The sequence below is a fragment of the Ranitomeya variabilis genome, chromosome 3, assembly GCF_051348905.1.
Source record: "Ranitomeya variabilis isolate aRanVar5 chromosome 3, aRanVar5.hap1, whole genome shotgun sequence".
NCBI classification, from domain to species: domain Eukaryota; kingdom Metazoa; phylum Chordata; class Amphibia; order Anura; family Dendrobatidae; genus Ranitomeya; species Ranitomeya variabilis.
Window position 1 is genome coordinate 432,337,897 of NC_135234.1, and position 25,408 is coordinate 432,363,304.

A 25,408-nucleotide genomic window follows, 5' to 3' on the forward strand; every position below is an offset into this window, starting at 1 on the left:
CCTGCCGATGACACAGTGAACTGAAGTGGTGGCCCCCCTCCTAAGATGCCCAGAAGGCCTACCTGGACCTCAGTCGGGATGATGCACTGGACTATGAGAAGCTGAGAGGTGAGATCCTTGCCCAACTGGGGGTTAATACTTATGTGCGGGCCCAACGGGTGTTTCAGTGGTCATTTGCAGAGTCTCACCCCACCAGGTCTCAGGCATATGACTTGCTGCAGCTGGTGAAAAAATCTCTTCAGCCTGAGACGTTAACCCCTTTGCAGATGGTAGAGAGGGTGGTGGTCGACCGGCTGGTGAGGGCTCTGCCAGCAGCCATACAGCTTGGGTGGGGCAAGGGGACCCGGGCACTCCGAACTAGGTGGTTGGACTGGTGGAGTGGTATACAGCCAAACAAGACTTTATACAGGACACTGCTCCACTTTGGCTGTCATGTCGGGCACTGCCAGCACAGGAGCCTGGGAATGCCAGCCCAGGAGCCTGGGAAAAGTCCACGGCCCCCTGTTTGGGCTAATCAGAACTGAGCCCTTACTGAGAGGTACCCCAAATTAAGGGTGACAAAAGTCCCCCTTCCCCTAAACTGGTCCCGAGGTCCCGCTATTAGGTGCTGGCGGTGCCAAGGGCCTGGGCATGTGGCTGCCAATTGTCCCCTGACAGTTGAACCTACGGACTGTGGGTTTATGCGCAGAGTTTCTATGTATGCCCAGTGTAACAATTATAGGGGATAACTCAGGAGACTCTTTGCGTGGAACAAGACAACTACAGGACACAGTTTTATAAGTGGTAAAGTCTATATTAGCATACGGTGATTCAAACAGGTGCAGAGAAAAACACAAGTCCACAACACTTGGTGTAAATATTAAATGCAGCTTAGCAGTCTATAGGAAACTTCAGAGGAAAATGCAATCAAGCAGAAAGTCTATGAAGCACAGTTATTCTTGAGGATAATTGACACGAATAAATCCTTGTCTTAGTCCAAACACAGATAGATAAGCTTATAAGGCAGTTCAAATAATATCTTAGCTCAACCAGGGAGGCCTGGTTAATAGTCTCAGGTATTTGCAGAGCAGCAAACGCTTACATGTCCAGCAAATGCAGATAGGAGTAAACACGAGCAGCAGATGAAGGAGGATTACTGGAACTGGTGTATGCAGCAGGCACCGAGCAGAGTAGCAGGATCACCACACAGGCTCACAGGAGCAGGTATATAGCCAGGGAGTAATCAGAGGTCAGGAGCTGGATGCAAGGCAGAATACTCTAGCACAGACTGAAGGCTGGGGTGGAGTTTTATAGCAGGAAGACACACTGCACATGAGACCAAAGACGCCATCTTGGAAAAGGGCAGTAATTGTTGTGAATTCCGTTCTGGAGCTCCCTCCTGTGGTTGCTAATGGTATTTTTGTGAGTTCTGCTCTTGGGCTCCCTCTGGTGGTTTCGAGTGGAACTGCTGCTCCTTTAGGTAGCTGTAGCAGCTGCCATCACTGATCGCCTTGCCTGGGTTTGTTATTTAAACCTGCTCTGGGCTTTAGTTCATGCCAGCTGTCAATGTCTTAGGTTGGATTTTGTTCTCTCCTTGGATTTCTCATATGGCCTGTCCTTCTCAGCAAAAGATAAGTTTCTGCTAGTTCTTGTTTGTCCATTTGCTTTGGACTTATTGTTTTGCAAATATGTCTCTTTTTGTCCAGCTTGTCACTATGTCATATTCAGGCTAGCTGGAAGCTCTGGGAAGCAGATTTGCCCCTCCACACCGTGAGTCGGTGTGGAGTTCATTTTTGTAAACTCTGCGTGGATTTTTGTAGTTTGTAATACTGACCGCACAGTATCCTTTTCTCTCTGTCTATCAAGTTTAGTATTGGCCTCCTTTGCTGAAAACTGATTTCATTTCTGTGTATGTCATTTCCCTCTTCACTCACAGTCAATATTTGTGGGGGGCTCTCTTTCCTTTGGGGGTTTTCTCTGAGGCAAGATAGCTTTCTATTTCCTTCTTTAGGGGTAGTTAATTCTTAGGCTGTGAAGAGGTATCTAGGGAGAGTCAGGAACATCCCATGGCTATTACTAGTGTTGTTGTTAGGATTAGGGATTGCGGTCAGTAGAGATACCACTTCCTCAGAGCTCGTCCCATGTTGCGTTTTAGCCACCAGGTCATATCAGTGTGGCCTCTTAACCACCAGGTCATAACAAGAAATGCACAAAAGGTAAAAAATGTTCAGAGTTCTGACACCCAGCTGGTCTGCACCGCAACCACAGACACTGCCGGCAGCGAACTTCAACTGTATCAGGTACTTTTCAACGGGTACCAAATGGAGGTTCTCTTGGACTCGGGGAGCTTAGTGACTCTGGTCCATGGGTCACTCGTGGCCGGGGACAACACCAATAGATGGAAAGTGGGAGTGGTGTGTATACATGGGGAACTCCAAGAGTACCCAACCGCAGAGATTACTGTTTCCACACCGTGTGGAGAAATAAAACATGTGGTGGGAGTGGAGAAGACCCTTCCATATCTTCCATATAGGACTGTGTTGAGAAGAGACTTGCCCCTATTCTGGTCCCTGTGGGAGACCAGAGTTTACCATCCCAGGGTAAATGTTATTCCGGGCGCGGAACCCAAAGATCCCGAATCAGGGATACCTGTTGTAGGGGTTGCCTACCTAGGGTCAGAGTGTAACCCCAATAGGTTTCCCCTAAAGGTATTGGCAGGAGAGGTCGAGGAGACCCCACTGAAACTGGTAGTGTCCCCTGGTAAGTTTGTGAAAGCTCAGCTCCAGGATCCCACTCTGGCCTGGGCATGAGAAAGGGTGATAGAAATAAATGGAGTGGCTCAGCAACCGGGTGCCAAGGCAGTTTTCCCCCGCATGGCTATCCACCAGGATTTGTTATACAGAGTGGATAAAATCTGTGATAAATTGGTGGAACAACTAGTAGTGCCGCAATCCTACCGTCGGGCGGTGCTCGAAATGGCTTACACCCACATGATGGAAGGACACTTGAGGGCCAAAAAGATGCAGGAGCGCATACTGCAGCATTTTTTTTTGGCCTGGGATTTATGCTGAGGTCCAGAGGTATTGAGTCCTGTCCCAAGTGCCAACTTGCCACACCCACTGCACATTTCCAGAGTCCATTGGTGCCTCTCTCCATTATAGCGGTACCATTTGAGTGGATAGCAATGGATCTGGTGGGGCCTATAGTGAAATCCACATGTGGCCATCAACATGTTTTGGTCATAGTGGACTACGCCACGTGGTACCCAGAGGCGATACCTCTCCGCCACACCTCGGCAAAACTAATAGCCCACGTGGTGTTTGCAATGCTTTGTCGCCTTAGGTTACCAAAGGAGATCCTCACAGACCAGGGGATTCCTTTTATGTCCAAGGTGACCAAGGAGCTATATAAGCTGCTCCGGTCAAACAGCTACGCACATCGGTATACCACCCAAAAACCGACGGGTTAGTAGTGAGGTTTAATAAGACCCTTAAGTCCATGCTTAAAAAGGTAGTCTCCAAAGACGGGCGAGACTGAGATATGTTGTTGCCCTATCTAATGTTCGCTATCCACGAGGTACCACAGGCGTCAATGGGTTTCTCCCCTTTTGAGCTATTGTATGGCAGGCATCTGAGAGGGTTGCTCAACATGGCTAAGGAGACATTGGAACATGAGCCAACTCTGCATCGAAGTGTGATTCAGCACGTGGCAAGCATGCAGGACCGGACTGCGGCAGCCAGGCCCATAGTCAAGGAGCATCTTATGAATGCCTAGGCCGCATGTATAATAAAAGAGCCAAGGTCAGGACCTTTGAAGAAGGAGACCGGGTGTTGGTACTAGTGCCCACCATATAGAGTAAACTCATGGCCAAGTGGCAAGGGCCGTATGAGATACGGGGGGGGGGGGAAGGTGGGAGAAGTGAATTATAGAGTGTACCAGCCTGGAAAGAGAAAACCCGAACAAATGTACCATGCAAACCTGCTAAAAGCCTGGAAGAATCGGGAATGTTTGGCCACAGAGGTGACTCCGGTCATACCAATGGGGAACCCTCTGTCACTAGCCAAGGACACGGCCAGAGGTGAGGTTAAGATAAATGATGCTGTCACAAAACAGCAGCGATGGGAGGCTCGGGTTCTGGTGCAACAGAATACGGACATATTCTCAGAGCTGCCGGGGCGGACCTCGGTGATCCAGTGTGACATTGTCACCATACATTGTCCTCCATACATGTGTGACCTCGTCACCCGTTACTTACCTGCATGCAACCTCCGATCTTCACAAGATCTCCTTCTCTACTCCCCTCTTATCTCCTCTTCCCACAATTGCATTTAAGATTTCTTTCGCGCATCACCCCTACTCTGGAACGCTCTACCACAACATATCAGACTCTCGCCTACCATTGAAACCTTCAAAAAGAACCTGAAGACCTACCTCTTCCGACAAGCCTGCAACTTGCAGTAACCACCGATCGACCAAACCCCTGCATGACCAGGTCTACCCTCACCTATTGTGTCTTCTCCCATCCCTTGTAGATTGTGAGCCCTCATGCGGCAGGGTCCTCTCTCCTACTGTACCAGTCATGACTTGTATTGTTTAAGATTAATGTACTTGTTTTTATTATGTATAACCCTCCTCACATGTAAAGCACCATGGAATAAATGTCGCTATAATAATAATAATAAAAGCCCTGGGTAATGGTGTGGATGAAACCGCACAGAGTGCCAGAAGCCCGGAGGCAAGCCATCGCGGCTGAAGTGAAGCAAATGCTTCAGTTGGGAGTCATCGAGGAATCCCGGAGTGAGTAGGCTAGCCCAATTGTACTGATTCCGAAGCCAAACGGGTCATTACGTTTTTGTAATGACTTCAGGAAATTAAATGACGTATCAAAGTTTGACCTCTATCCAATGCCCCTGGTGGACGAGCTAATTGAGAGACTGAGGGAGACCCAGTACTTCACCACCAAAGGTTACTGGCAGGTCCCACTGACAGAATCGGCAAAGGAAAAGACCGCATTTATAACACCAGAGGGTCTATATCACTATGTCGTCTTGCCATTTGGTTTACATGTGGCTCCGGCCAGATTCCAGAGGCTGATGGACATAGTCTTAGAGCCTCATCAGAAGTATGCATCAGCATATTTAGATAACATAGTCATTTTTAGTACTGACTGGAATACCCACCTGTCCCAGGTACAGGCAGCGCTAGATTGTCAGAATTGTGGGGTTAACAGTGAACCCCAAAAAATGTGCTATAGGGCTCATGGAAGCCCAGTACTTAAGGTACGTGATTGGCTGCAGGGTTATCAAACCCCAAATAAATAAGATTGAGGCCATCCAAAACTGGCCCAAGCCTTTAAGTACAAAACAGATGGGGGCATTCCTCGGCATCATTGGGTACTAACGCCGGTTTATACCCAACTTTTCTGAGAGATCAGCACTCCTAACTGACCTGTTAAATGGTAAGAAGTCGGTTATGGTCCAATGGAATCTTCAATTGGAGGAAGCATTCCAGTCCCTGAAGTTAGCGTTGTGTGGACAGCCGGTCCTCATCAGCCCTAACTTTATGAAAACCTTTATCGTGCTGACAGATTCCTCGGAGGTAGGCCTAGGAGCAGTACTGTTGCAAGAGGAGAATGGGGAGGAACATCCAGTCACCTACTTGAGCAGGAAACTGACCCCGGAAGAGAAAAATTATAGTGTAGTGGAGAAGGAGTGGTTGGCGATTAAGTTTTTCAGTGGAACATCCGGCGGGGAAGTCGCAGGAAAATGCGGATGTCACGGGCCCCCTGTATGGTGACAAGTATTCAACCCCACAAGTTTGAACAGGGGGGGGGGGAAGGTATGTGAGGCAGTGACAGGTATTATATGTGAGGGGCGTTACGTATTCCCCAGGATGCGCAGAGAAAAGTATTGAGGCCGCTAGAATGCATTGCAGTCACAGGCATAGCTGTGAGTGCAGTGCAAAATAAAAGCAAGTTTGGTCTTGGACAAGCTATTTGTCCAAGGGAGATTTAAGAAAACCCGGCATGAGCTTTTATTTTTGGAGCAAACTACAGGATGGTAGTGGGGCAGTTTACGTTCTCCAGGCTGGGTCTTACAAGTGGCCCATGGCCACAGATTCCATTTAAAAACCCTGCTGTAAAGGGTTGGATGTGTTAGTCTTGGTTTGCCAACTGCAGAGCAGGTGGCTCTGCAAGGCTCAGCCAGTGTGAAGTAACACAGAGCCAAGCGAAGCCATAAGGCCTGACACCTCTCAGCATGATACCATGGTGCAGTCACCCATGGCAACCTGTCTCTTATACGGACTGTTTTGATTCTCGGCTGCGACCTGGAGGATACCATTTGTTTTCTGTTTCTGAGTATGTTGGACTTTAAAGTCACTTTGTTTTGAACTTTCCAGTGGTCACTGCCTGTCTGGCACACTGCACCAACCCCACTGCACTACAATATATACAGTATACTGTACATAGGTATGTTTCATTGAATTAAGTTCCTACCAAAAAAAGGAACACTTTGACCTGGCTAAGTGAGCACAAAAGGTACCAAGTTTGTGCGTACAGCAGTTCAATTTTACAAGACTATATATCAGTAATGCAGTGTAAAATTCATTTATGATTTATGTTTGCTTATATCTTGACTCAGTGTGTGCTGCTTCACTCCTTGATATGTATCTATCATAGTTTAACATCTTCAGTGCGATATCTTGTACAATATTACTGTTTGTGTGGGTTTCCTCTGGGTTTTTTGGGTTCCTCGCTTACTCCAAAGACATATTGCTTATGGTTTTAAATTGTGAGCCCCAATGGGGGCAGCACTGATGATAGTCTGCAAAGTGCTGTGGAATTAATGGCGCTATATAAGCAAATAGCTAAAATAATGATACAAAATTTGTATCATCATTGGAAACTAACAGACTTTGTTTTTTCAGAAAGAGCATCAGAGACTGGTGTTGGAGAAACAGCTAAGGGAAGAAGCAGAGAGAAGTAAAGAAAATCTTGAGAGAAGATTGTTTGAAGTGGAAGAGGAGGCAAGGCAGGCCAATGAGGCTTTGGTAAGCTTGATTCTCTGGGTGTCACCAACATGTGCAACTACCAATGTTAGGGCTCATACTCATTTGCAAGAAAAACGGACGAGTGCAGTCCGATAAAACATCAGATTGCACTCTGGCCAATGTTATTCAATGGGTTACATACATCTCATCTGCAATTTTTTTCTCAGATGAAATTGGACTGAGAAAAAAATCGCAGCATGCTGCGACTTGCCGCGTATATTGGACAAGACTTGCCAATGCAAGCCTATGGGTGCGAGAAAAAAAAAATTGCACAGCACTGGGACCATGCGAGTGCTGTCCGATTTTTACGCACCAATGTCCTTTGTAATGCCGGCAATTCATCTGCCGAGTACAGTAAAATCACAGGTTAGAATAGGTAGAATAGATATATACACATAGAATACATAGATGTCAGTGACACACACATACAGTATATGTATATATATATCACATAGATAGATAGAAGAAAAACCTGTAATTCAGCAGCCACGTACTGCAAAATCACATCTGGAGCCAACAGGATAGAAGAGATGGATTATATACAGTTTATACATATAGAATACATGGAGATATAGATGTCAGTGACACATACAATTAGTACAGTGTGTATGCAGCTTACTGTACACGTATTTAATTATTAAAAGATTCTTTTTCTGAAAAATATGGCGTGGGCTCCCCGTAATTTTCTTAACCAGCAGAGGTAAAGCCGACTGCTGAGGGAAGATGTTTATAGCCTGGGAAGGGGGTAATACCCATGGGGCTTCCCAGGCTATTAATATCAGCTCACAGCTGTATACTTAGCCTTTACTGACTATTAAAATGTGGGACCCTAAAAAAAATGACGTAGAGCCCCCCTTTAATTATTAACCAGCAAAGGCTATGCATACAGCTGCCAGATGATATTAATAGCCTAGAAAGGGGCCATGGATACTAACCCCCCAGGCTAAAAACATCAGCTCTGAGCTGCCGCAGAAAAGGTGCATCTTTAAGATGTGCCAATTCTGGCAGTTAGTGTCACTCTTCCCACTTGCCCTGTAGCGGTGGCAAGTGGGGTGATGGTTGAGGGGGGGGTTGATGTCACCTTTGTATTGTCAGGTGACATCAAGCCCCAAGGTTAGTAATGGAGAGGCATCAATAAGACACCCCCACTACTAACCCCATGTCACGGCCACTCCTTCTACGGCCGTGCCTGCCGCCGGGACCACCGCCGCACCCTCCGCTCATACTTACCCGCTGCGACGCAAGTTCTCTCCTTTTTTCTTCTCCGCTCCCTGGTTCTTGTCGGGTGCGCGTGCGCACTGCCCACTCCAGCACTTCCTCTTTCTGATTTTCAGGCGCTCTGTATGTCCTCTCTGTGTTCCTGGAGGACCGTGACCAGGAAGTTCTTCAGCACGCCATGTATTTAAGGCAATTCCTTCCTCTGCTCCTTGCCTGTCTGTCATTTGTGTTTCTGTGACTAAGGTCCACTTTTGTCTATGCACTGCCTGTTCTGAGTCTCTGCTCTGTCCAGTCAGTTCAGCTTATCTGCCCTTCCCAGGCTTCCTTGTCTCATCGTCCAATCCAGCCTCCCCAGTGTCTCCGTACTCTGTTGGTTTGTTGCATCTGTCCTGTACTGCTTCCTTTGTGTCTTCCCCTTCCCAGTGCTTCTTTGGTCTCGCCTGTACACAGCTCTTGCCTAATCGTACTTCATCTTACCCTGCTCTGTCCGTCCCACGCCCAGCTTCTCTATTTTGTACCTCCTACTACCTGTCTCCGGGTTCCAGCTTCTGCGGCAATAGTCTCCCTTAGATCTGCCCCTAACGCTCCCTGTATAGGGGGTGGTCTACCTGGTCAGCTCACCTTTGGGAGGTTCGTTGTTGTGGATCTGTGGGTCCACTCCAGGAGTTCCAAAAGATCTCACACCCCATAGTCATATCATATAAAAACACAGACACCCAGAAAAATGTCCTTTAATTGAAAGAATGACACAGACTCCTTTAATAAATCTTAATTAAACCATACTGACTGCATCGCTCATTCCCCATCCCCATAATTTATTATAATAATAGTTTTTATTTTTATAGCACCAACATATTCCGCAACACTTTACAATTCACATTGTACTTGTACAAACAAGGTAAGCCATTACAGAGTAAAGGTACCTTCACACGAAGCGACGCTGCAGCGATAGCGACAACGATGCCGATCGCTGCAGCGTCGCTGTTTGATCGCTGGAGAGCTGTCACACAGACCGCTCTCCAGCGACCAACGATGCCGAGGTCCCCGGGTAACCAGGGTAAACATCGGGTTGCTAAGCGCAGGGCCGCGCTTTAAAAGTAAAAAAAACAAACAGCACATACTTACATGCGTCCCCCAGCGTCTGCTTCCTGACACTGACTGAGCTCCGGCCCTAACAGCACAGCGGTGACGTCACCGCTGTGCTTTCACTTTCACGTTTAGGGCCGGCGCTCAGTAAGTGTCAGGAAGCAGACGCTGGGGGACGCATGTAAGTATGTGCTGTGTGTGTTTTTTTTACTTTTACGCTGGTAACCAGGGTAAACATCGGGTTACTAAGCGCGGCCCTGCGCTTGGTAACCCGATGTTTACCCTGGTTACCAGTGTAAAACATCGCTGGTATCGTTGCTTTTGCTTTCAAACACAACGATACACAGCGATCGGACGACCAAATAAAGTTCTGGACTTTATTCAGCGACCAGCGACATCACAGCAGGATCCTGATCGTTGCTGCGTGTCAAACGAAACGATATCGCTAGCGAAGACGCTGCAACGTCACGGATCGCTAGCGATGTCGTTTCGTGTGAAGGTACCTTAACACATAGTTCAATGCAAACCAAGAGGAGTGAGGACCCTGCTCGCAAGCTTACAATCTATTGTTATTTCTATTGTTATCTACAATTCTAATCACAGCACCTGTAAACCCCCTTATTAGTATGATAAATTACACCCCTGGCATGCCAAGCTTATATTCACATACCGTGGTTCTTATAGAAGCAGTGCACCACTCAGGTAATGTAACGGAAGAATAGATGGATACTATTTGTTTCACGCTTCATTGACCCAATGGATGTATGCTATTGTAACAAGTGTAAAACACCAATGTGTGCACAAGGCTGTGACATGTAATAAAAGATATAGGGCATAATGTACATGTGAGTCCATGCATTCTACATATGATGTATGTATGAGGCCCAATATCTTTCTCTAATCTTACCTTCTACCTGCCTTTAATTAAACTATACTTCGGATGGCAGATTTTTTTTTATATCTGCTGCACAGGAGTATAGTGGGGACTGAAACTATCCGCTACATAGGCAGTGCGGGGGTAAATGCACTTTGTGTGCAGTGGTAAGGTGGGAGGCAGGCACGCTCACTGTGAGCAGAAGTCAAGCACATACTGTGTTCACGGTGTACTGTGTTAATCTGACCTGTGTCTGTAGGTCTCTACACTAGTCAGGTGCACACAGCAATGGATACTCTGCTGAAAGCACCGCCCTCCACTTTGCACTTTTCACTACCCTCAACACCCTTCTCACTGCTCTCTGCATCACCACAAGCACTACTCTCAAAACTCATACTGCTGGAGCATTTCATTCTGGTCTCTTTGTGCCTTTTTGTGGGCCGGACAGGCACAGCAAAAGGGCTGGATGTGGCCCACAGGCCGTACTGTGCCCGGAACAGAGATAGTAGATTTGGCAGTGGAGTATGTGCTGAATCTTGAATGGTGATGATGGTTTTATGGGACATCATTCCATATTTAACTAAGGTGCCTGATCACAGACATAGTTAGGCGTTCTGCTTCATCGTGGGTGTAGGGAAACCTAGGCAAATGACAGCTCTGCTACTGGAAAAATATTTCTACATAGACCAAGATTTATATTACCACCAAATGTAGACCATATAATGGTAGATACCCGTCCTGCAGAACAGATTTTGTCATGTCGGACAGCAGTAATTCCACATACGTCCACTACACGCTCAGTGGCATCGGCTAGACTTTATCCAGCTTGCTCGGGGTTAATCTAGCTGGTAATTTGGTTGGAGGCTGGGTCACGCCCACGGCCTTTAAATAGTTGTGCTGGACTTTGGGCGTGGCCGATTATAGCTTGTGCCTAGCGATTCCGGTCTGGAGTGGTGGTCTTGTTGTAGGAATATCGTATCTGGTGGTGTATTATCCTTTGTCATATTCCTCCTTCCTATATTTGTATTTGTTTTGCCCTGTGCACATTATAGTGTATTCCTGTGTGTCAGCAGCATGGTGCGTTTTTCAGTTTTCCCTGTCTGTGCTTTCTGTGGGGATTGGTGTGTGGTCTCTTCACTGGGTGGCGGGTGGTGGTTTCAGCTTAGGGCTGAAACAGGAGACAGGGTCAGGCCTGGCGGCCCAGACATGCACACCTTTAGTGTAACTTCTGGGAAAGGGTCAGACAGGGTTTCCCTAGCCTGAGGGATATTGCAGGGGCCCGGGTAATCAGCCTTAGTTTACCCAGTACTCCCATGACATTATAATCGGCCCAAAAAGAAAAAAAAAAAAAAAGGAAAGTTTTTTTTTATGTCATGGATCCCATGACTTCCATAACCCACCAGTTGGAGGCGCTGTCCTTACAGGTCACTGAATTGAAGGGGGCGGTTCAGCAACAGGGTCTAGTAGTATCTAATGTGCAAGTGGAAACTGCAGGTAGAGTTGCAGAGCCAAAAATCCCTTTACCTGAGAGGTTTGCTGGGGAACGCAGTAAATTTGTTGTTTTCCGTGAAGCTTGCAAATTATATTTTCGTATGCGCCCGCTTTCTTCAAGTAATGAGGCTCAGCGTGTGGGCTTGGTTTTGTCATTGCTGAACGGAGATCCCCAAGCATGGGCATTTTCATTACCTTCTGATTCAGCTGCATTTAACTCAGTGGAGAGTTTTTTTTCTGCTCTTGGACTCATATTTGATGATCCTGACAGATTGGCTCTAGCAGAATCTAAAATACGTGCTCTCCGCCAGGGGGAGCGAATGGCGGAGGATTACTGTTCTGAATTTCGCCGCTGGGTGGTGGACACACAATGGAATGACCTGGCGCTGCGGAGTCAGTTTGTATATGGGGTTTCGAGAAGGGTTAAACAAGCCCTCCTGATGTATGAGACTCCTGCTTCTCTAGAGTCTGCTATGAGTCTTGTTGTCCGCATTGATTGCCGTTTGCATCAGGGGGCGCTAGAGACGCCACCTATGGGGGAGGTCGTAGGTGCACGTGAGGTTGCTTCAGGTGAGCCCACGGAGCCTATGCAAATCGCAGGGATGTCACATCAGCAAGCCCCCTCGCTCAGGAAGCAGGGAGCCTGTTTTTGCTGTGGTAAAAAGGGGCATTATGTAAATGCTTGTCCTCTGTTTTCTAAGAAAAGCGCAACGGCGGAAAACTTCTAAGCTCAGAGGGTGTGGAGGAGGCCAATCTGAGCTTATGCATATCCTCCATGGTGGTCTCTCAATGTATGCTCCCTGCCAGAGTTATGGTCGCTGGCAGAGAGCTGCCAATCACTGTTTCTGTGGATAGTGGTTCGGCCACTAATCTCATTGATTAGCTACCACACCCTCTGCCCCCTTGGCAGCTTCGCTACTGTGCCTGATGATTACGTGTTCTCCCCTCAGAAAAAAATCCTAATGTATTCTGGATCAGTTTGCTTGAATTGTTTGGTTTCCCTACGTTTTATAGCTCCGATCTAATGAAGCAGCTGAGTTACTAGCTGAAAAGGTACAGATTGCAGAGGATGAAGCCAAGCTACTAGCTCAGGACGCAGTGGAAGCTAGGCATGAACTTCAACGCCTGGAATTGGCAGTGCTCACAAGTAAGGATGAGGTGCGGATGATGGAGAAAAAGATGAGGGAATGTGATATGCTCACCAAGAAACTACTCCAAGACTCTGGCCGAAGGTACTTTTATGGCTTTATGTTCTCATGACAATTTGGTTAAAACGTTAAGCACATTTGCCAATTTCCTTTACTTGATGAATTCTTTACCATGTTTTTCCATTTCTTTTTCTTCATTTATGTGTAAATTTCCAAATATCCTAGATACTGATTTTTGAGTTTATCTTTAATTCACCTCCAGTTTTCCACCATATAAAGTTCCATAGTTCACTGCATTCTAATAAAAGATCAGAATTGTGCTTTTAGTTTTTGAGAAATATTATAAGAAAATTATAGTTTCTTTATGGCAAAGCACCAAGAATCTAGAAGGTTCAATCACTTAATCCCTTTAGTTAGGAGGTGTGTGCATGACATATCACATTTTGAGACTACTACTAAAGATGTTTGTTTTCCAGACATATTTTAACATCATAATAAACATAAATCATGCATAATCTAGTAAATTTGGCGCACAACATGTCTAAGTATATAACCTTTTCCTATAGAATTCTGTGAAATTTTGCCCTTGTAAGGTTAATGAGGTAGTCCAAGACTTGTCCACTCCCTATGTTTTCTCCTAATAATAATAATAATATACTTCCCTCTAGTGCTGGAGCTCTTCCAGCGGTGTCAGCACAGGCTCTCTAGGGGATCGTGTGATATTCTTATGTCACGAGATCCCTATGGCCAATCAGCGCTGGCTTTACTCTTCACACCTTCAGACAAATCACAAACTTCTTAAGGAAGCGAGATCTCGAAGGTGAGGAGACTGAAGCTAGCAGTGATTAATCGTAGGGATCGCATGACATTACAATGGGAGAGACCGTGATGACACCTCTGCAAGGGCGCTGGCACCGGAGTTGAATAGAAGTGTTAGAATTTTACTAGGGGCAAACATAGGGATTAAGAAGGGGTTGTCCAAGTAATGGACACCCCCTTTATGTTGCTATGATGAGCATTTAGTGCATTTTTCTGCACACAAAAACACAGCATCTTGTAGTTCCAGAAAAGCTTGGAAATCTCATGCCCACTGTTCTTATTTTACTAAGTGTAAACTAATATGCTTTGCACATTTTGAAACTGCAACGTATCAGTTTCTTTTGTATTAAATATGCTTTTTATCTATGAATTTTCCCCATAGTCTGGAATGAGATGAGGAAAATGTGCAAGTAAAAAATGCATGTCTGTTTTTAATGCGATTACTCAGCAGAAACTCACTAAAAACACATGTAATCCACACATGACTTTATCAATAAAGTTTTATCAAAGTGAAGTAAAAAGAAGTATCCAAAACAAAGCAGCTTTATTTAAGATATGACATAATAAGAGACAAAAACGCAGCATATCGAAAACACAATTATAACGCCTTTAAAAGGAACCTGTCAGGTCACCCATGCTCTCTACCCCACAGCATTCACCTATGTATGATTAAGCTCCCTGCCTAACCAGCCCTGTATAACTTAATTCAGTTAAATAAATGCTTTTGACTAGTTGATGGGGCCAGATTAGTCAGGCCTATTTCCATGTTTCTGTGGCATCAGTTCATCTCTGAAGCCAGGTGTACGCTTCCCAGCTTCAGAGGAGCACTGTGCACGACCATCTTCTGAACTGGAAAGTGTGCTGACTAGTCTGGGAAGCTAACACCTTAATGACTAGTCAAAGCCCCCATTAGCATAGAAAACAGGGACATTATGAATGCTTTTGTAAAGCATTTAGTTAACTGAATAACATTATACAGGGCTGGTTAGGCAGGGAGTTTAATAATACATTGGTGAATGTTGCTGGGTGGGAGGGCATGGGGAACCTGACAGGTTCCCTTTAAAAATGCCAAGAAATAATGCAACTAACCTAATTTAACTAATAGGTGCAGAAATTCTACAGAATCTACAACATCAGAAACTCACCAAATTGTGGGAACTTAGTGTAAATCGTTCTAACTGCTTCAGTTTTGCTTTTTTGTCTTTGTATGTAAAGGTCGAGAAGATGGTACAAGTTGTTTTAATGTGTGCAAATGTTTTGCATGTTTTTATGCTCCTTTAGGTTGCAGTTCCTATTATTCAGGGGTGACAGGGTTAACTGTAGGGTCTGCCCATAGTTGGTGAGGAGTATTATGGACCAGTGTGTCAGTTCCTGGTAGAGAGTTGAAGACAAGAAAGGACACCCTCAGAGGAAGCTTGCCATTACTGGGTATGTGTGTGGCAATCAGCGAAAGGGAGCAAGTCTCTCCAAGAAATCTACAGTGGCGGCAGTTCCTCATAGCAGGCAAGCTGGCGCACTTAAGAACTGGACAAGCTAAAGGAAGTGGTTGTTAGCCAGACCCAGACCTGGAGATCAGCCGTGAAGGAATACGTGGTCAGTCAGGCTAGGAACCGTCAGTAAAATGGCAGCTAGTGAGAGCTCCCTTACATCATTCACAAGAGACCAGTGGCCACAGTTAAGCACATTGAATCGTGTGGCCCTGTACCAGGAATATGCAGTTACCCAATTTGTCCTGTTGTTCATCTGTAACATTTCTCACAAGTGATGTGCCGCCGTCCATAACTACTAAGAATGTGCCAAAAGAAAACGGCAAGCTTTATTCCTTCTACCCTCTGTACATAAGTTTTGTCAGTAAAAAAGACTCTATTTTAAAAAACATGTCTGGTTTCCTCACTGTGGGTTTAACGGGGCCTGGTGCTACACAATTGGTGCCAGAACTAATCCTGAAGTTATCCACTGCAGAACCACAATCCCCTACACACATCCAGGGACCCCTATGTAAGGTGTTCAGGGGCGCAGAAATAACAATCAGCCAGCCTCCTTTCGGCATCAGTCATTTTTACAGCTTTACTTTTTCATAATCTACATATAATTATATCCTTTGCAACAGCAAAAATGTAATTTATGTATTGTAGCAGCCTGGTGTTGTCACCCAAAATATTTCTATTCTTATTTCTATTAATGTTATCATCTTTAATCTTGCTTTATTGACAGAGCTAAGGAAGCTGAGCTATTAGAGCAAGACTTACAGAAAGCCAGAGAAGCTGAACGGATCGCAAAGCAAAGGCTCCTAGAGCTAGGCACCAATTGCCAGCCTGTAAGTATACATGGCCCTGTCTATCTGGGCATGAATGTACAGTAAGCTGTAGGTTACTAGAAAGAGAGATCCACAAGCTGGAGATGAGATTTAATTAGGCATTTTCTGTTACCTTATCTGGTTATTGCCATCCCGATATTGCTGAACTGATAAGGTCCATTGATTTGAGTTTTGTTGTAAATTTCTCATTATAATACTAACAAAATAAATCATGTATTATTTATATTATTTTAGTTGTCCGCAAAAGTTGTTCCACATGATACTTCAGAAAATGGCTATGACAATAAAATGCTGCGACAAGATGTAGACACTGAATACAAGAGGTTATCACTTGAAATAGAAAGGGAGAGGTATGTTGGGTAAGGTAGTTTGGCTATGTTCACTGTGCTTGTTCTGTACATGTCTTGATGTAGGCACTTCAGCATATGCAGATGTTTGACATGTAGCTGCACACATTATCCATTCTATTATTTCATCTAAGTAACAATTATTCTTATGGATTTTGTGACAGGGTCACTGGCACAGTGTATGCGGGGAGATATGTGTCACTGCGCATAATGGCGTTAGTGATGTGAAACCAGGATATTTTCCTTCAGCACACTACGTGTTGAGAGGGTTAAATTAAAGTTTAGACGGGCTGATTTAAGTGGGCATCCACAGAGTGGGTGGGAGGATGTCCACCATATCTCCACCTTCAGAGCTGACAGCGGCATGTGTGCTGACAGGACCGGTGTAATGTCAGTCATGTGATCAGTGCTCATCTATTTAATCCATAGTGCTCGGTGTACCTCCGTCTTATGGTAACCTGTCTGCAGCAATGACATCTGTATGTCTAACGTGATCACTGCAGCAAATCACTGGCCACAGAAGAACACAGTACGAGACAGTTGAGAGCAATGATGTCTGCAGTGATCACATGAGATATTCAGGCCGTCATCGCTGCTGGCAGGTAAACAGAAGTAGGACTGGAGACACTATTTTGAAATGGCTGGAATTATATAAGTGAGTACACGTTTTGTTATTTTATTATTACTGAAGGCTCTGGACAAGGTAGAAAATATCATGGAAACTTCTTCATCTGAACCAAAGAAATCCATTTACTTGCCAAAAAGCCAAAAGCACATCCTGTTACCCTCTGAGGTGTGTGCTTTGTCATACGTTTTCTATACCACAAAAGAGCATCTCAGAGACATTCTACATTATATTTGTAGGTTATGGCCAAGGATCATGGCCGGAGACCAGACTAGTCTGATGCTTCCCTGACCAGCTACTCCCAGCACTGATAGAGGTGATTGACAGGTCTCTCCCGTGACATAAGACCTGTCAGTCACCTTGAGTGATGCCGGGTGCCTCACCAGACTATGGTCTCTGGATAGATCCTTAAAGTATATTTACCTGGTTGCAATCATGCTGACAGGTTCCCTTTAAGAAATGTTTGTTAGCTATATTGATGTTTTGTGCAGGATGGACTACCTTGAAAAAAGCAAAAGACTTGAAAATCAGCTAAATGAACTGAAATTAGAAATTCAGGCCTTGAAACAAGAAGACCGGCAGATGAATCCTCCCTGCCTCTGGAACAACAGCCAAAGATCCAAATATAATTGGCATGAAAGTGTAAGTCCGCCATAATCCAATACTGACATAGATATTGGTCAGACCGCCACTGGTTAAACATTACTACTATGGCATAACCATAGGTCATCAATCTCTTTGATCCCTTTAATAGATGATCTGGCTTTATTTTTCTAGGATCCTTTCCTGATGCAAACCTACCAGAGGGAACCAGCAAGTCCTTACTGTATTTCTCCAGTGGGCACTATTCGCAGTTGTATAGATCCTGATCGGGTTCTCTACAGTGCTCCTGTCCGGATGGTACACACATTACCTGGCAACATTAATGGAAAAGAATACCAACAGAATGCCAGGAAGGTAAAGGCGACCATAGCATATACTTTATATTATGGACAAACAACCATTATAACTTACTAAAATAATTTTTTCTTATAAGACACCTATACAATCGCTTTTATAAAAACACTTCAGGATTTCTTTCTATTCCTTATTCTACCCCACTGTAAGCTTTACTCACCTACCGCACGTCCAGCGCTGCCGCTATGCTTCTGTCCCCGATCTTCGTTGTCAGGCTGCAGCGGTAACATGACGACTATAGCAGGAAATCACTGAGCTCAGAGGTCTCATGATGACAAGTGATTGGCTGCAGTGGTCACATGCTGGGTAGGCTTTCAAAACCCCTTTAAACAATTAAATATAGATTTTACTTTAATAAATGATTTCTTATATCATTATAGGTAGAGAAATGTGATTTAGACATCATATACATTTAAAGATTCATAACTGGTGAGTATTTATGTTATTTTTCCTTATTCACAATACTGATCACTTTTCCAGTCATAAAACAAACCTATAATTTGCACCTAGTGTTAAACAAATTATGCCTGCAGCCACCACTAGAGGGAGCTTATTTCATGTGGATTTACATTTGTGTAAAAAACTGTTTGCCCCCTTCCTGATTTCCTATTCTTCTGCATGTTTCTCACACTTAAATGTTGCAGATCCCAAACAAATTTACATATTAGACAAAGATAACACAAATAAGCACAAAATGTAGTTATTAAAGGAAGGTCTTTATTATTAAACCTCGGAAACCCTCCAATATAGCTGAATTACAACAATTCTGCAAAGATGAGTGGGACAAAATTCCTCCAGAGCGTTATAAAAGCCAGTTATCACATGCGCTTGAGTGCAGTTGTTGCTTCTAAGGGTGGCACAACCAGTTATTAGGTTTAGGGGGCAATTGCTCTTTCATACAGAGCCCTGTAGGTTTGGATTTCTTTTTTCCTTAATAATCAAGACCTCAATTTAAAAACTGCATTTTGTGATTACTTGTGTTTTCTTTGTCTAATATTTAAATTTGTTTGGTGATCTGAAACATTTACGTGCGACAAACATGCAAAAGAATAGGAAATCAGGAAGGGGGCAAACTCTTTTTCACACAACTGTACCTACTCCTTCCCGCAAATGGACGTTTGTGAAGGGGTCTTCATATGTGGAGGGGGCTCGGGAGATATATTCCCTTCACATGCGGCAGATATCAGGTATATTACCTCTGTCTAACAGCTGTGACTGACCCTGAATTCAGGCCGCCACTGATGACCATTTAAATGCCATTATCAATCTCTGACAGCCACGTTTAAATGTAATGCGCACCTGAGCTTGAGCGCACTGGCTCTCGTCGGCCCCGTATGACACAATTGTGAGGGACTAATGGATTACTTTGACACCCGGGGGTTTGTTCAATCCTCCAAATCCCCTTCGCTGTCATCTCGGTCATTGTGTGAAGCTCAGCCATAAGCTGAGCTCCATAGCAGAAGAAGATTTTCACTATATACTCCATTACTGTGGTACTGTAGTATAGGCAATTAAATAATCGCAGGTGCCAGTACCCTTAAGGGAACTAAAAAATCATGTAAAAAAAAATCAAGAAAAAGTTTTTAAAAACATACAAACTTAAAAAAAATTATGAAAATTCAAATCACCCCTTTAAATATAAATAAAGAACATATTTGATATGCTGCATTTGTGAAAGTCAAATCTATTAAAATGTGGCATTAACTAGCCCAATCGGTAAACGCCAAAAAAGAGAAAAAAATCAAAACAGAATTGTGTTGTTTTTTTTGGCCACCTCAGCTCCATAAGAAACTGTGATAATAAGCCATCAAAGCATCGTATGTACACAATATTGGTGTCAATAAAAACGACAACTCACTGCACCAAAAATAAGCCTTCATCCAGCCCTATCAACAGAAAAAGGAAAATCATACAGATGTTTTTGTGTTGGCTGGAAATCGCTCTCTGAATGTAAGTGTATGGGAATAGGGCGACATTGGATGCCATCAGTATTTTACGCCACTTATACATCGTTACGAAGACAATTAGAACAGATTACAAAATAGTTGTTTCGATGAGAGTTCTTTAATCTCTCCATAGTGGAAGCCCATGATTCTGCCAAAGAGAAGACATCCTGAAATAATAGTTTGTAATCTTTAGCCTAAATAACTGTGACCAGGCAAAGCCCCTTTGCGTATTTTTCAGTCCTGATTTATTCAAAAGGCCCTAAAACACAAATAACGCTCTCACTTTACAACTCTCTTGTCTGCTAATGGTACCCTGGGCTTTGTGTTACATCTTCTGGCTGGTATTTGCATGTGATCAATGAAGACAAACACTCCCCACAGTAACGATGTGTTGGTCAGTGCAAACTGATTGGTTGACGCACTCACATATATGATTTTTTTTCTTTAAACCCCAAAATATCAGCATTGAACAACCCCTTTAAAGACTTTATTTCAGGGTTTCCTACTTCCATAAAAATTGTAAAAAATAAATAAGTTGTTATAAATTGCAGTGGTAGGCATACCGCAGCCACGGCAGCTGTGCAGGGGCCCGTGGGAGAGAAGGTGCAACGTCGATGCACGTATTTAAGTCATGATGCTGCGTTGTTCTTTTCTTTATCCCCTTGTTGATGTTGGGTGAGGGGCCTCTTGTATCTGTGTTCAGTATATGCTCAAGTATAGTTATTTCAACTTTAAGGCCGGCGTCGCACTAGCGAGTTTTACGGACGTATGAGAGGTGCAGAAAATACGGATTGCATACGGTACAATGATTCTCTATGTCCCAGCTCCTATCTGCCTTATTTTACTGATCCGTATTATACGGTCTTGTACGGCCGTAGAAAATCGCAGCATGCTGCATTTGTCACAGTATTGCGGAAAAAAAAAAAAAAATCGCCAATGAAAGTCTATGGGGGTGAGAAAAATACGGATTACACACGGACCAGCAGTGTGACTTGCGAGAAATACGCAGCGGTGTTCTATAGAAAAGCCGGTAATTCAATTGCCGGCTTTTTCTTTCTCCTTCACAAACCCAACATGATATGAGACATGGTTTACATACAGTAAACCATCTCATATCCCTTTTTTTTTTGCATATTCCACACTACTAATGTTAGTAGTGTGTGTGTGCAAAATTTGGGCGCTGTAGCTTGTAAAATAAAGGGTTAAATCGCGGAAAAGTTTGACTTTGGAGCCGCATGAACTTTCTCTGGAGTAGGTGGAAACTGTACTGACCGCAAAACCTGAACTAACACCGCAACTAGAAGTAGCCGTTGGGTGTGCCTAACAAACCCTAGACACCTCGACACAGCCGGAGGACTAAATACCCCTATAGATGGAAATAGGAATACTACCTTGCCTCAGAGCAGAACCCCAAAGGATAGGCAGCCCCCCACGAATATTGACTGTGAGTAGGAGAGGAAAGACACACGCAGGCAGAAAACAGGATTCAGCAAAAGAGGCCACTCTAGCTAAATAGGGAAAGATAGGACAGAATACTAAGCGGTCAGTATTAAAACTCTTCCAAAAATATCCACAGCAGATAATACAAAAAGTTCCACAATCTAACTAAATACATGGAATGTATATCTGCCACTCCAGAGAATCCAACAAGACTGAGAAAATACTGACACAATCTAAGCTGGACAAAAAAAAACACTGAATAGCACAGAATTATTAAGCACACAGCATGTGTGCCACAGAAACAAAACCAGACACTTATCTTTGCTGATTTGGCAGAAGGCAGAAGGAACCAAACCATGACCAAAACCTCCCAACAACCATGGACAACTGGCAAGGACTAATGAATCCTGCACGCCTAAATACCCCAGTCAGAACTGCAATCAGCAGATACACCTGACCAGGACTGCAACTCAGAGACAACTGCATTACCACCTACAACCACCGGAGGGAGCCCAAAGCAGAATTCACAACAGGGCAGATGTTTTTAGCCAGGGGGGGGGCAATAACCATGGACCCTCTCTAGGCTATTAATATCTGCCCTCAGTCACTGGCTTTACCACTCTGGCAGAGAAAATATATATGTGTGTGTGTCTCAATGATATATATATATATATATTTTTTTTTTTTAACGAACATTTGATGTCGGTTTTGCAAGACTACGAGAAAATATCGCAGTACGGATGCCATACAGATTACATACAGAGGATGCTATGCGCAAAATACACTGCCACACCCTGCCTACGGATGACATATGGATCACTATTTTGGGAACATTTCTGCTTATTACGGCCGTAAAATACGGACCGTATTTTCATACGCTGAGTGTGACGCCGGCCTAAAAGTGAGCCACAGGCTGCCCTGCTCAGTATAGAATTTGCTCTGCCTAAAGATCTAAAAAGTATTGTTCTTCTTTACAGGCATATTGTACTGGTATACAGAGATACGTCTCCATAAAACTGTATATTAGGAGTAACCCTTCACGGTCAGTGTCTGCCCCTGATATATTTAGCATTGAAGTGGATTCATGCCTAAATAGTTCAGTGCTGCAGGTACAAACTTGCCTACCCCAAAGTTTTCAGTCGTATACATTTAGCAGTTTGATAATTAAGTGTAGTTTTCAGGGTGCCATTATTGAGATTAAAGTTTACAATAATATGATTAATATCTTTCTTTTATTGCAGGAATAAAAATGACGGTACCTCTGAAGACAAACACTAATTTTTGAATGAGTTGGTGCATTGCATGGAATAAGAAAAGCTCTTCAGTTAGATTCTTCATCACTTATTTGGAGCAAAAAGTGTGGGAGACTAAACCTAACACCATAAAACAAAGACTGTAATTATACTCCTCATTGTACAAAGTGTAAATAATACAATTTCATAATTAAATTCTATATTTGTGGACCAGACCTTCAATATATATATAAAAAAACACAAAAAAACAGAAAAGGAGCGAAAGCTAATTAGCAGAAAGTAACACATGTCTCTATAGATTCCATCTCGTAATTACGACCTGCGTATAAGTTCCCGTCTGGTTGAGCAGTGTTTAGACAATTTTTTTACTGATCAATTCAAAACTAGGTTGTCCAACGATCGGTTATTTTTTTAACAAAAGTAGCATATATTCCAAGGGGTCGCTCACACCACTGTATTAATCGGAGTGCTATCTGATTTTTTATCGTATAGCACTCCGACCAATGTCATGAAATGGGGCAGTGCTTATCAAGGTTTTTTTTTTTCTCACACTTATTTGACATGATGAAAAAAAATTGCAGCATGCTGCGAGTTGATGAAGAAATTGGCCATTTAAGCCTATGGGTATGTGGAACTAATCGAACTGCACTTGGATGTCATACGAGTGCAGTCTGATTTCTGCAGACTCACAGAATGGAGAAGATGAAGAAATGTTGTTCTCCATCTTCTTCTCACAGTGTGCTCTGATTCTTTTAGCCAAGAGGATCGGATCACACTAAGCTGACATTCGGATCAGAGTTTGATCAGAGTGTAATTAGCATTGACGACCCAAATCTTTTGGATAATAAAATCTTTAGCCTTAAAGAAGAGCTTTCACTGCATTTCTTTTACATTTTCTCCAGTTGATGGTGGTCCACTGTTTCTGGAAGTTTTTATTTTTCTTCGGTGCCTCTAAGATACAAATGTATGTAAAAAAAGATGCAAACTTTCCCTTCAAGGAACTGGGTGTACACCACAAGATTCTCTGTCTGCATTTACTTTCTACTCTGATGCTGCCAAACAAAACACGGCCAAACCCACAAAACTTCTGTGCTGTAGACCAAGTTAATTAAAGGGAGAATCTACCCATTATTAAAGGGGACAGAAGACAAAGAAGAACTTCCAGATTCAGGAAATCGTCCCTCTTTAAAATGGATTTCCACTTTCAAAAACCTTATTCCCAAACAATTGTACACAAGCGCCAGCTTTCTGCTGATGCTCCATTGTTTTGGCTGCAGCGGTGACATCGCGACCACAGCGTACATCACCGCTGCAGATGATCTCTGAGCTCAGCAGCTCAGGTTGTCTACAGTAGCAAAGCTCAGTGACTGAACTACCAGATGTATCCAATAACCACAGGTGGTTACCTTTTTAATAAATGGTTAATGTAAAGTAATAATTTGATTATTTATTTGGTTGACAATGTTTTACAGCTTTAAAAATAAAGCCAGGTGGAATGAGCCGTACTTACCAAAGTGAAAGAAACGTTCCCACTAACTTTTTATTCATGAAATGAGTGTGTATATTCATGTACTGTAGTGTGAGTGTAGTAATATACTCACCTACCCCTGCTCTCTCCGGTGTCCAGCGCCGGTATTCTCTGTGACATCGATGCAATTGCGACTAGCCGGTTCGCTCTATGCGCTATGCATGAGCCGGAAGTTGATGTTACAATCAAAGCCTATTCTGTAGAGCCTCCTCCTGATGCTCCATAGGCTTGCATTGTAAAAGACATTTTGGGGTCACGCTGCGCTCTGTGTGACCCTGAGAGTCTGCCTAGCGGTGATGTCTGCGAGTAGAGGACCAGATCGGCGCAGGACACCAGGGAGAGCAGCGGCAGTGAGTAGATTAATACACACTATACAACATGCATGTACACACACATTTAGTCAATAAACAAGTAGTGGGAGTGCGGCTTTAAATTGTGCCCTATACCACCATAGTCCTTTCCACAAATATTGTCGGCTACCCGCAGGAGAGGTGTTATACCACGGTATATAAGTCTGCTTTACATATCGATCTCAGAAACGTGTCTCCACAAGGTAAAAGCTCCATCAGCATGTCCCCTCCTAGCAGCCAGCATGGCTTCATCCCTGTGTATGGGGCTTACCTTCACACATCAAATCCTCACTGCCGGCAGTCACTGTAGATCAGAGCTCGGGTCACATGGATTTGGAGGGCGCCTTTCTAAGTACATAGGAGAAATATTAAATGCTCGTACATCAAGCTTCCAACCGGCAGTGTGGGACTCTTGTTACCCTGCTGGGAGTGCAGGGCATCGAAGACAGGCAGCGAATGGCTGGCAGAAAGAAAACCAGTTTTATAGATGAAAATGACACAAAAGAATGACCACACGATTTATTCTGTAATGATAAGCCAAATCCCAGAGTGCAACGACAGCATTTACACTTCTCTTTTTGTTAAGATACTATAAAAAGTATGTTCATTAATGGTTATTAATTACAAATTGGTTGTAAAAATAAGCAACTTTGCAGTTTATTTCTTATTAAAAATTAATTTCTTAAGAATGGAGATATTTTTTAATTCAATAGTTTACTGCTTGTTGCCAAAGTTACTGGTCCGTTTCCTGGAGCAAGGAGCATACGCTTACAATTTTCCTTTACAGCTTGCAAGCACTGCTCTAAGGCTATGTGCCCACGTTGCAGAATTGAAACAGAATTTTCGGCTTCAAATCTGCACACCCTTGGCAGGAAAAACGCATGCAGATTTAGACGCATTTTATATGCGTTTTTGACGTGTAATTGACGCGTTTTTCATGCGATTTTCAAGCGTTTTTCTAATGCATGTCTATGGGTGCG

General features: G+C 43.8%; 1 protein-coding gene across 1 annotated transcript in view; it reads left to right on the forward strand.

The window, feature by feature from the left end:
• LOC143816256 (merlin-like) overlaps positions 1–25,112 on the forward strand; it is a 109,692-nt gene extending 84,580 nt beyond the window's left edge. Inside the window, exons 13-20 of the mRNA XM_077296421.1 lie at positions 6,907–7,029; positions 12,713–12,930; positions 15,880–15,982; positions 16,217–16,332; positions 17,446–17,596; positions 17,732–17,911; positions 18,292–18,340; positions 22,539–25,112. Coding sequence (XP_077152536.1) covers positions 6,907–7,029; positions 12,713–12,930; positions 15,880–15,982; positions 16,217–16,332; positions 17,446–17,596; positions 17,732–17,911; positions 18,292–18,327 — 927 coding nt within the window. The 3' untranslated portion in view covers positions 18,328–18,340; positions 22,539–25,112. The remainder of the gene's footprint in view (positions 1–6,906; positions 7,030–12,712; positions 12,931–15,879; positions 15,983–16,216; positions 16,333–17,445; positions 17,597–17,731; positions 17,912–18,291; positions 18,341–22,538) is intronic.
• Positions 25,113–25,408: the final 296 nt, after the last annotated feature.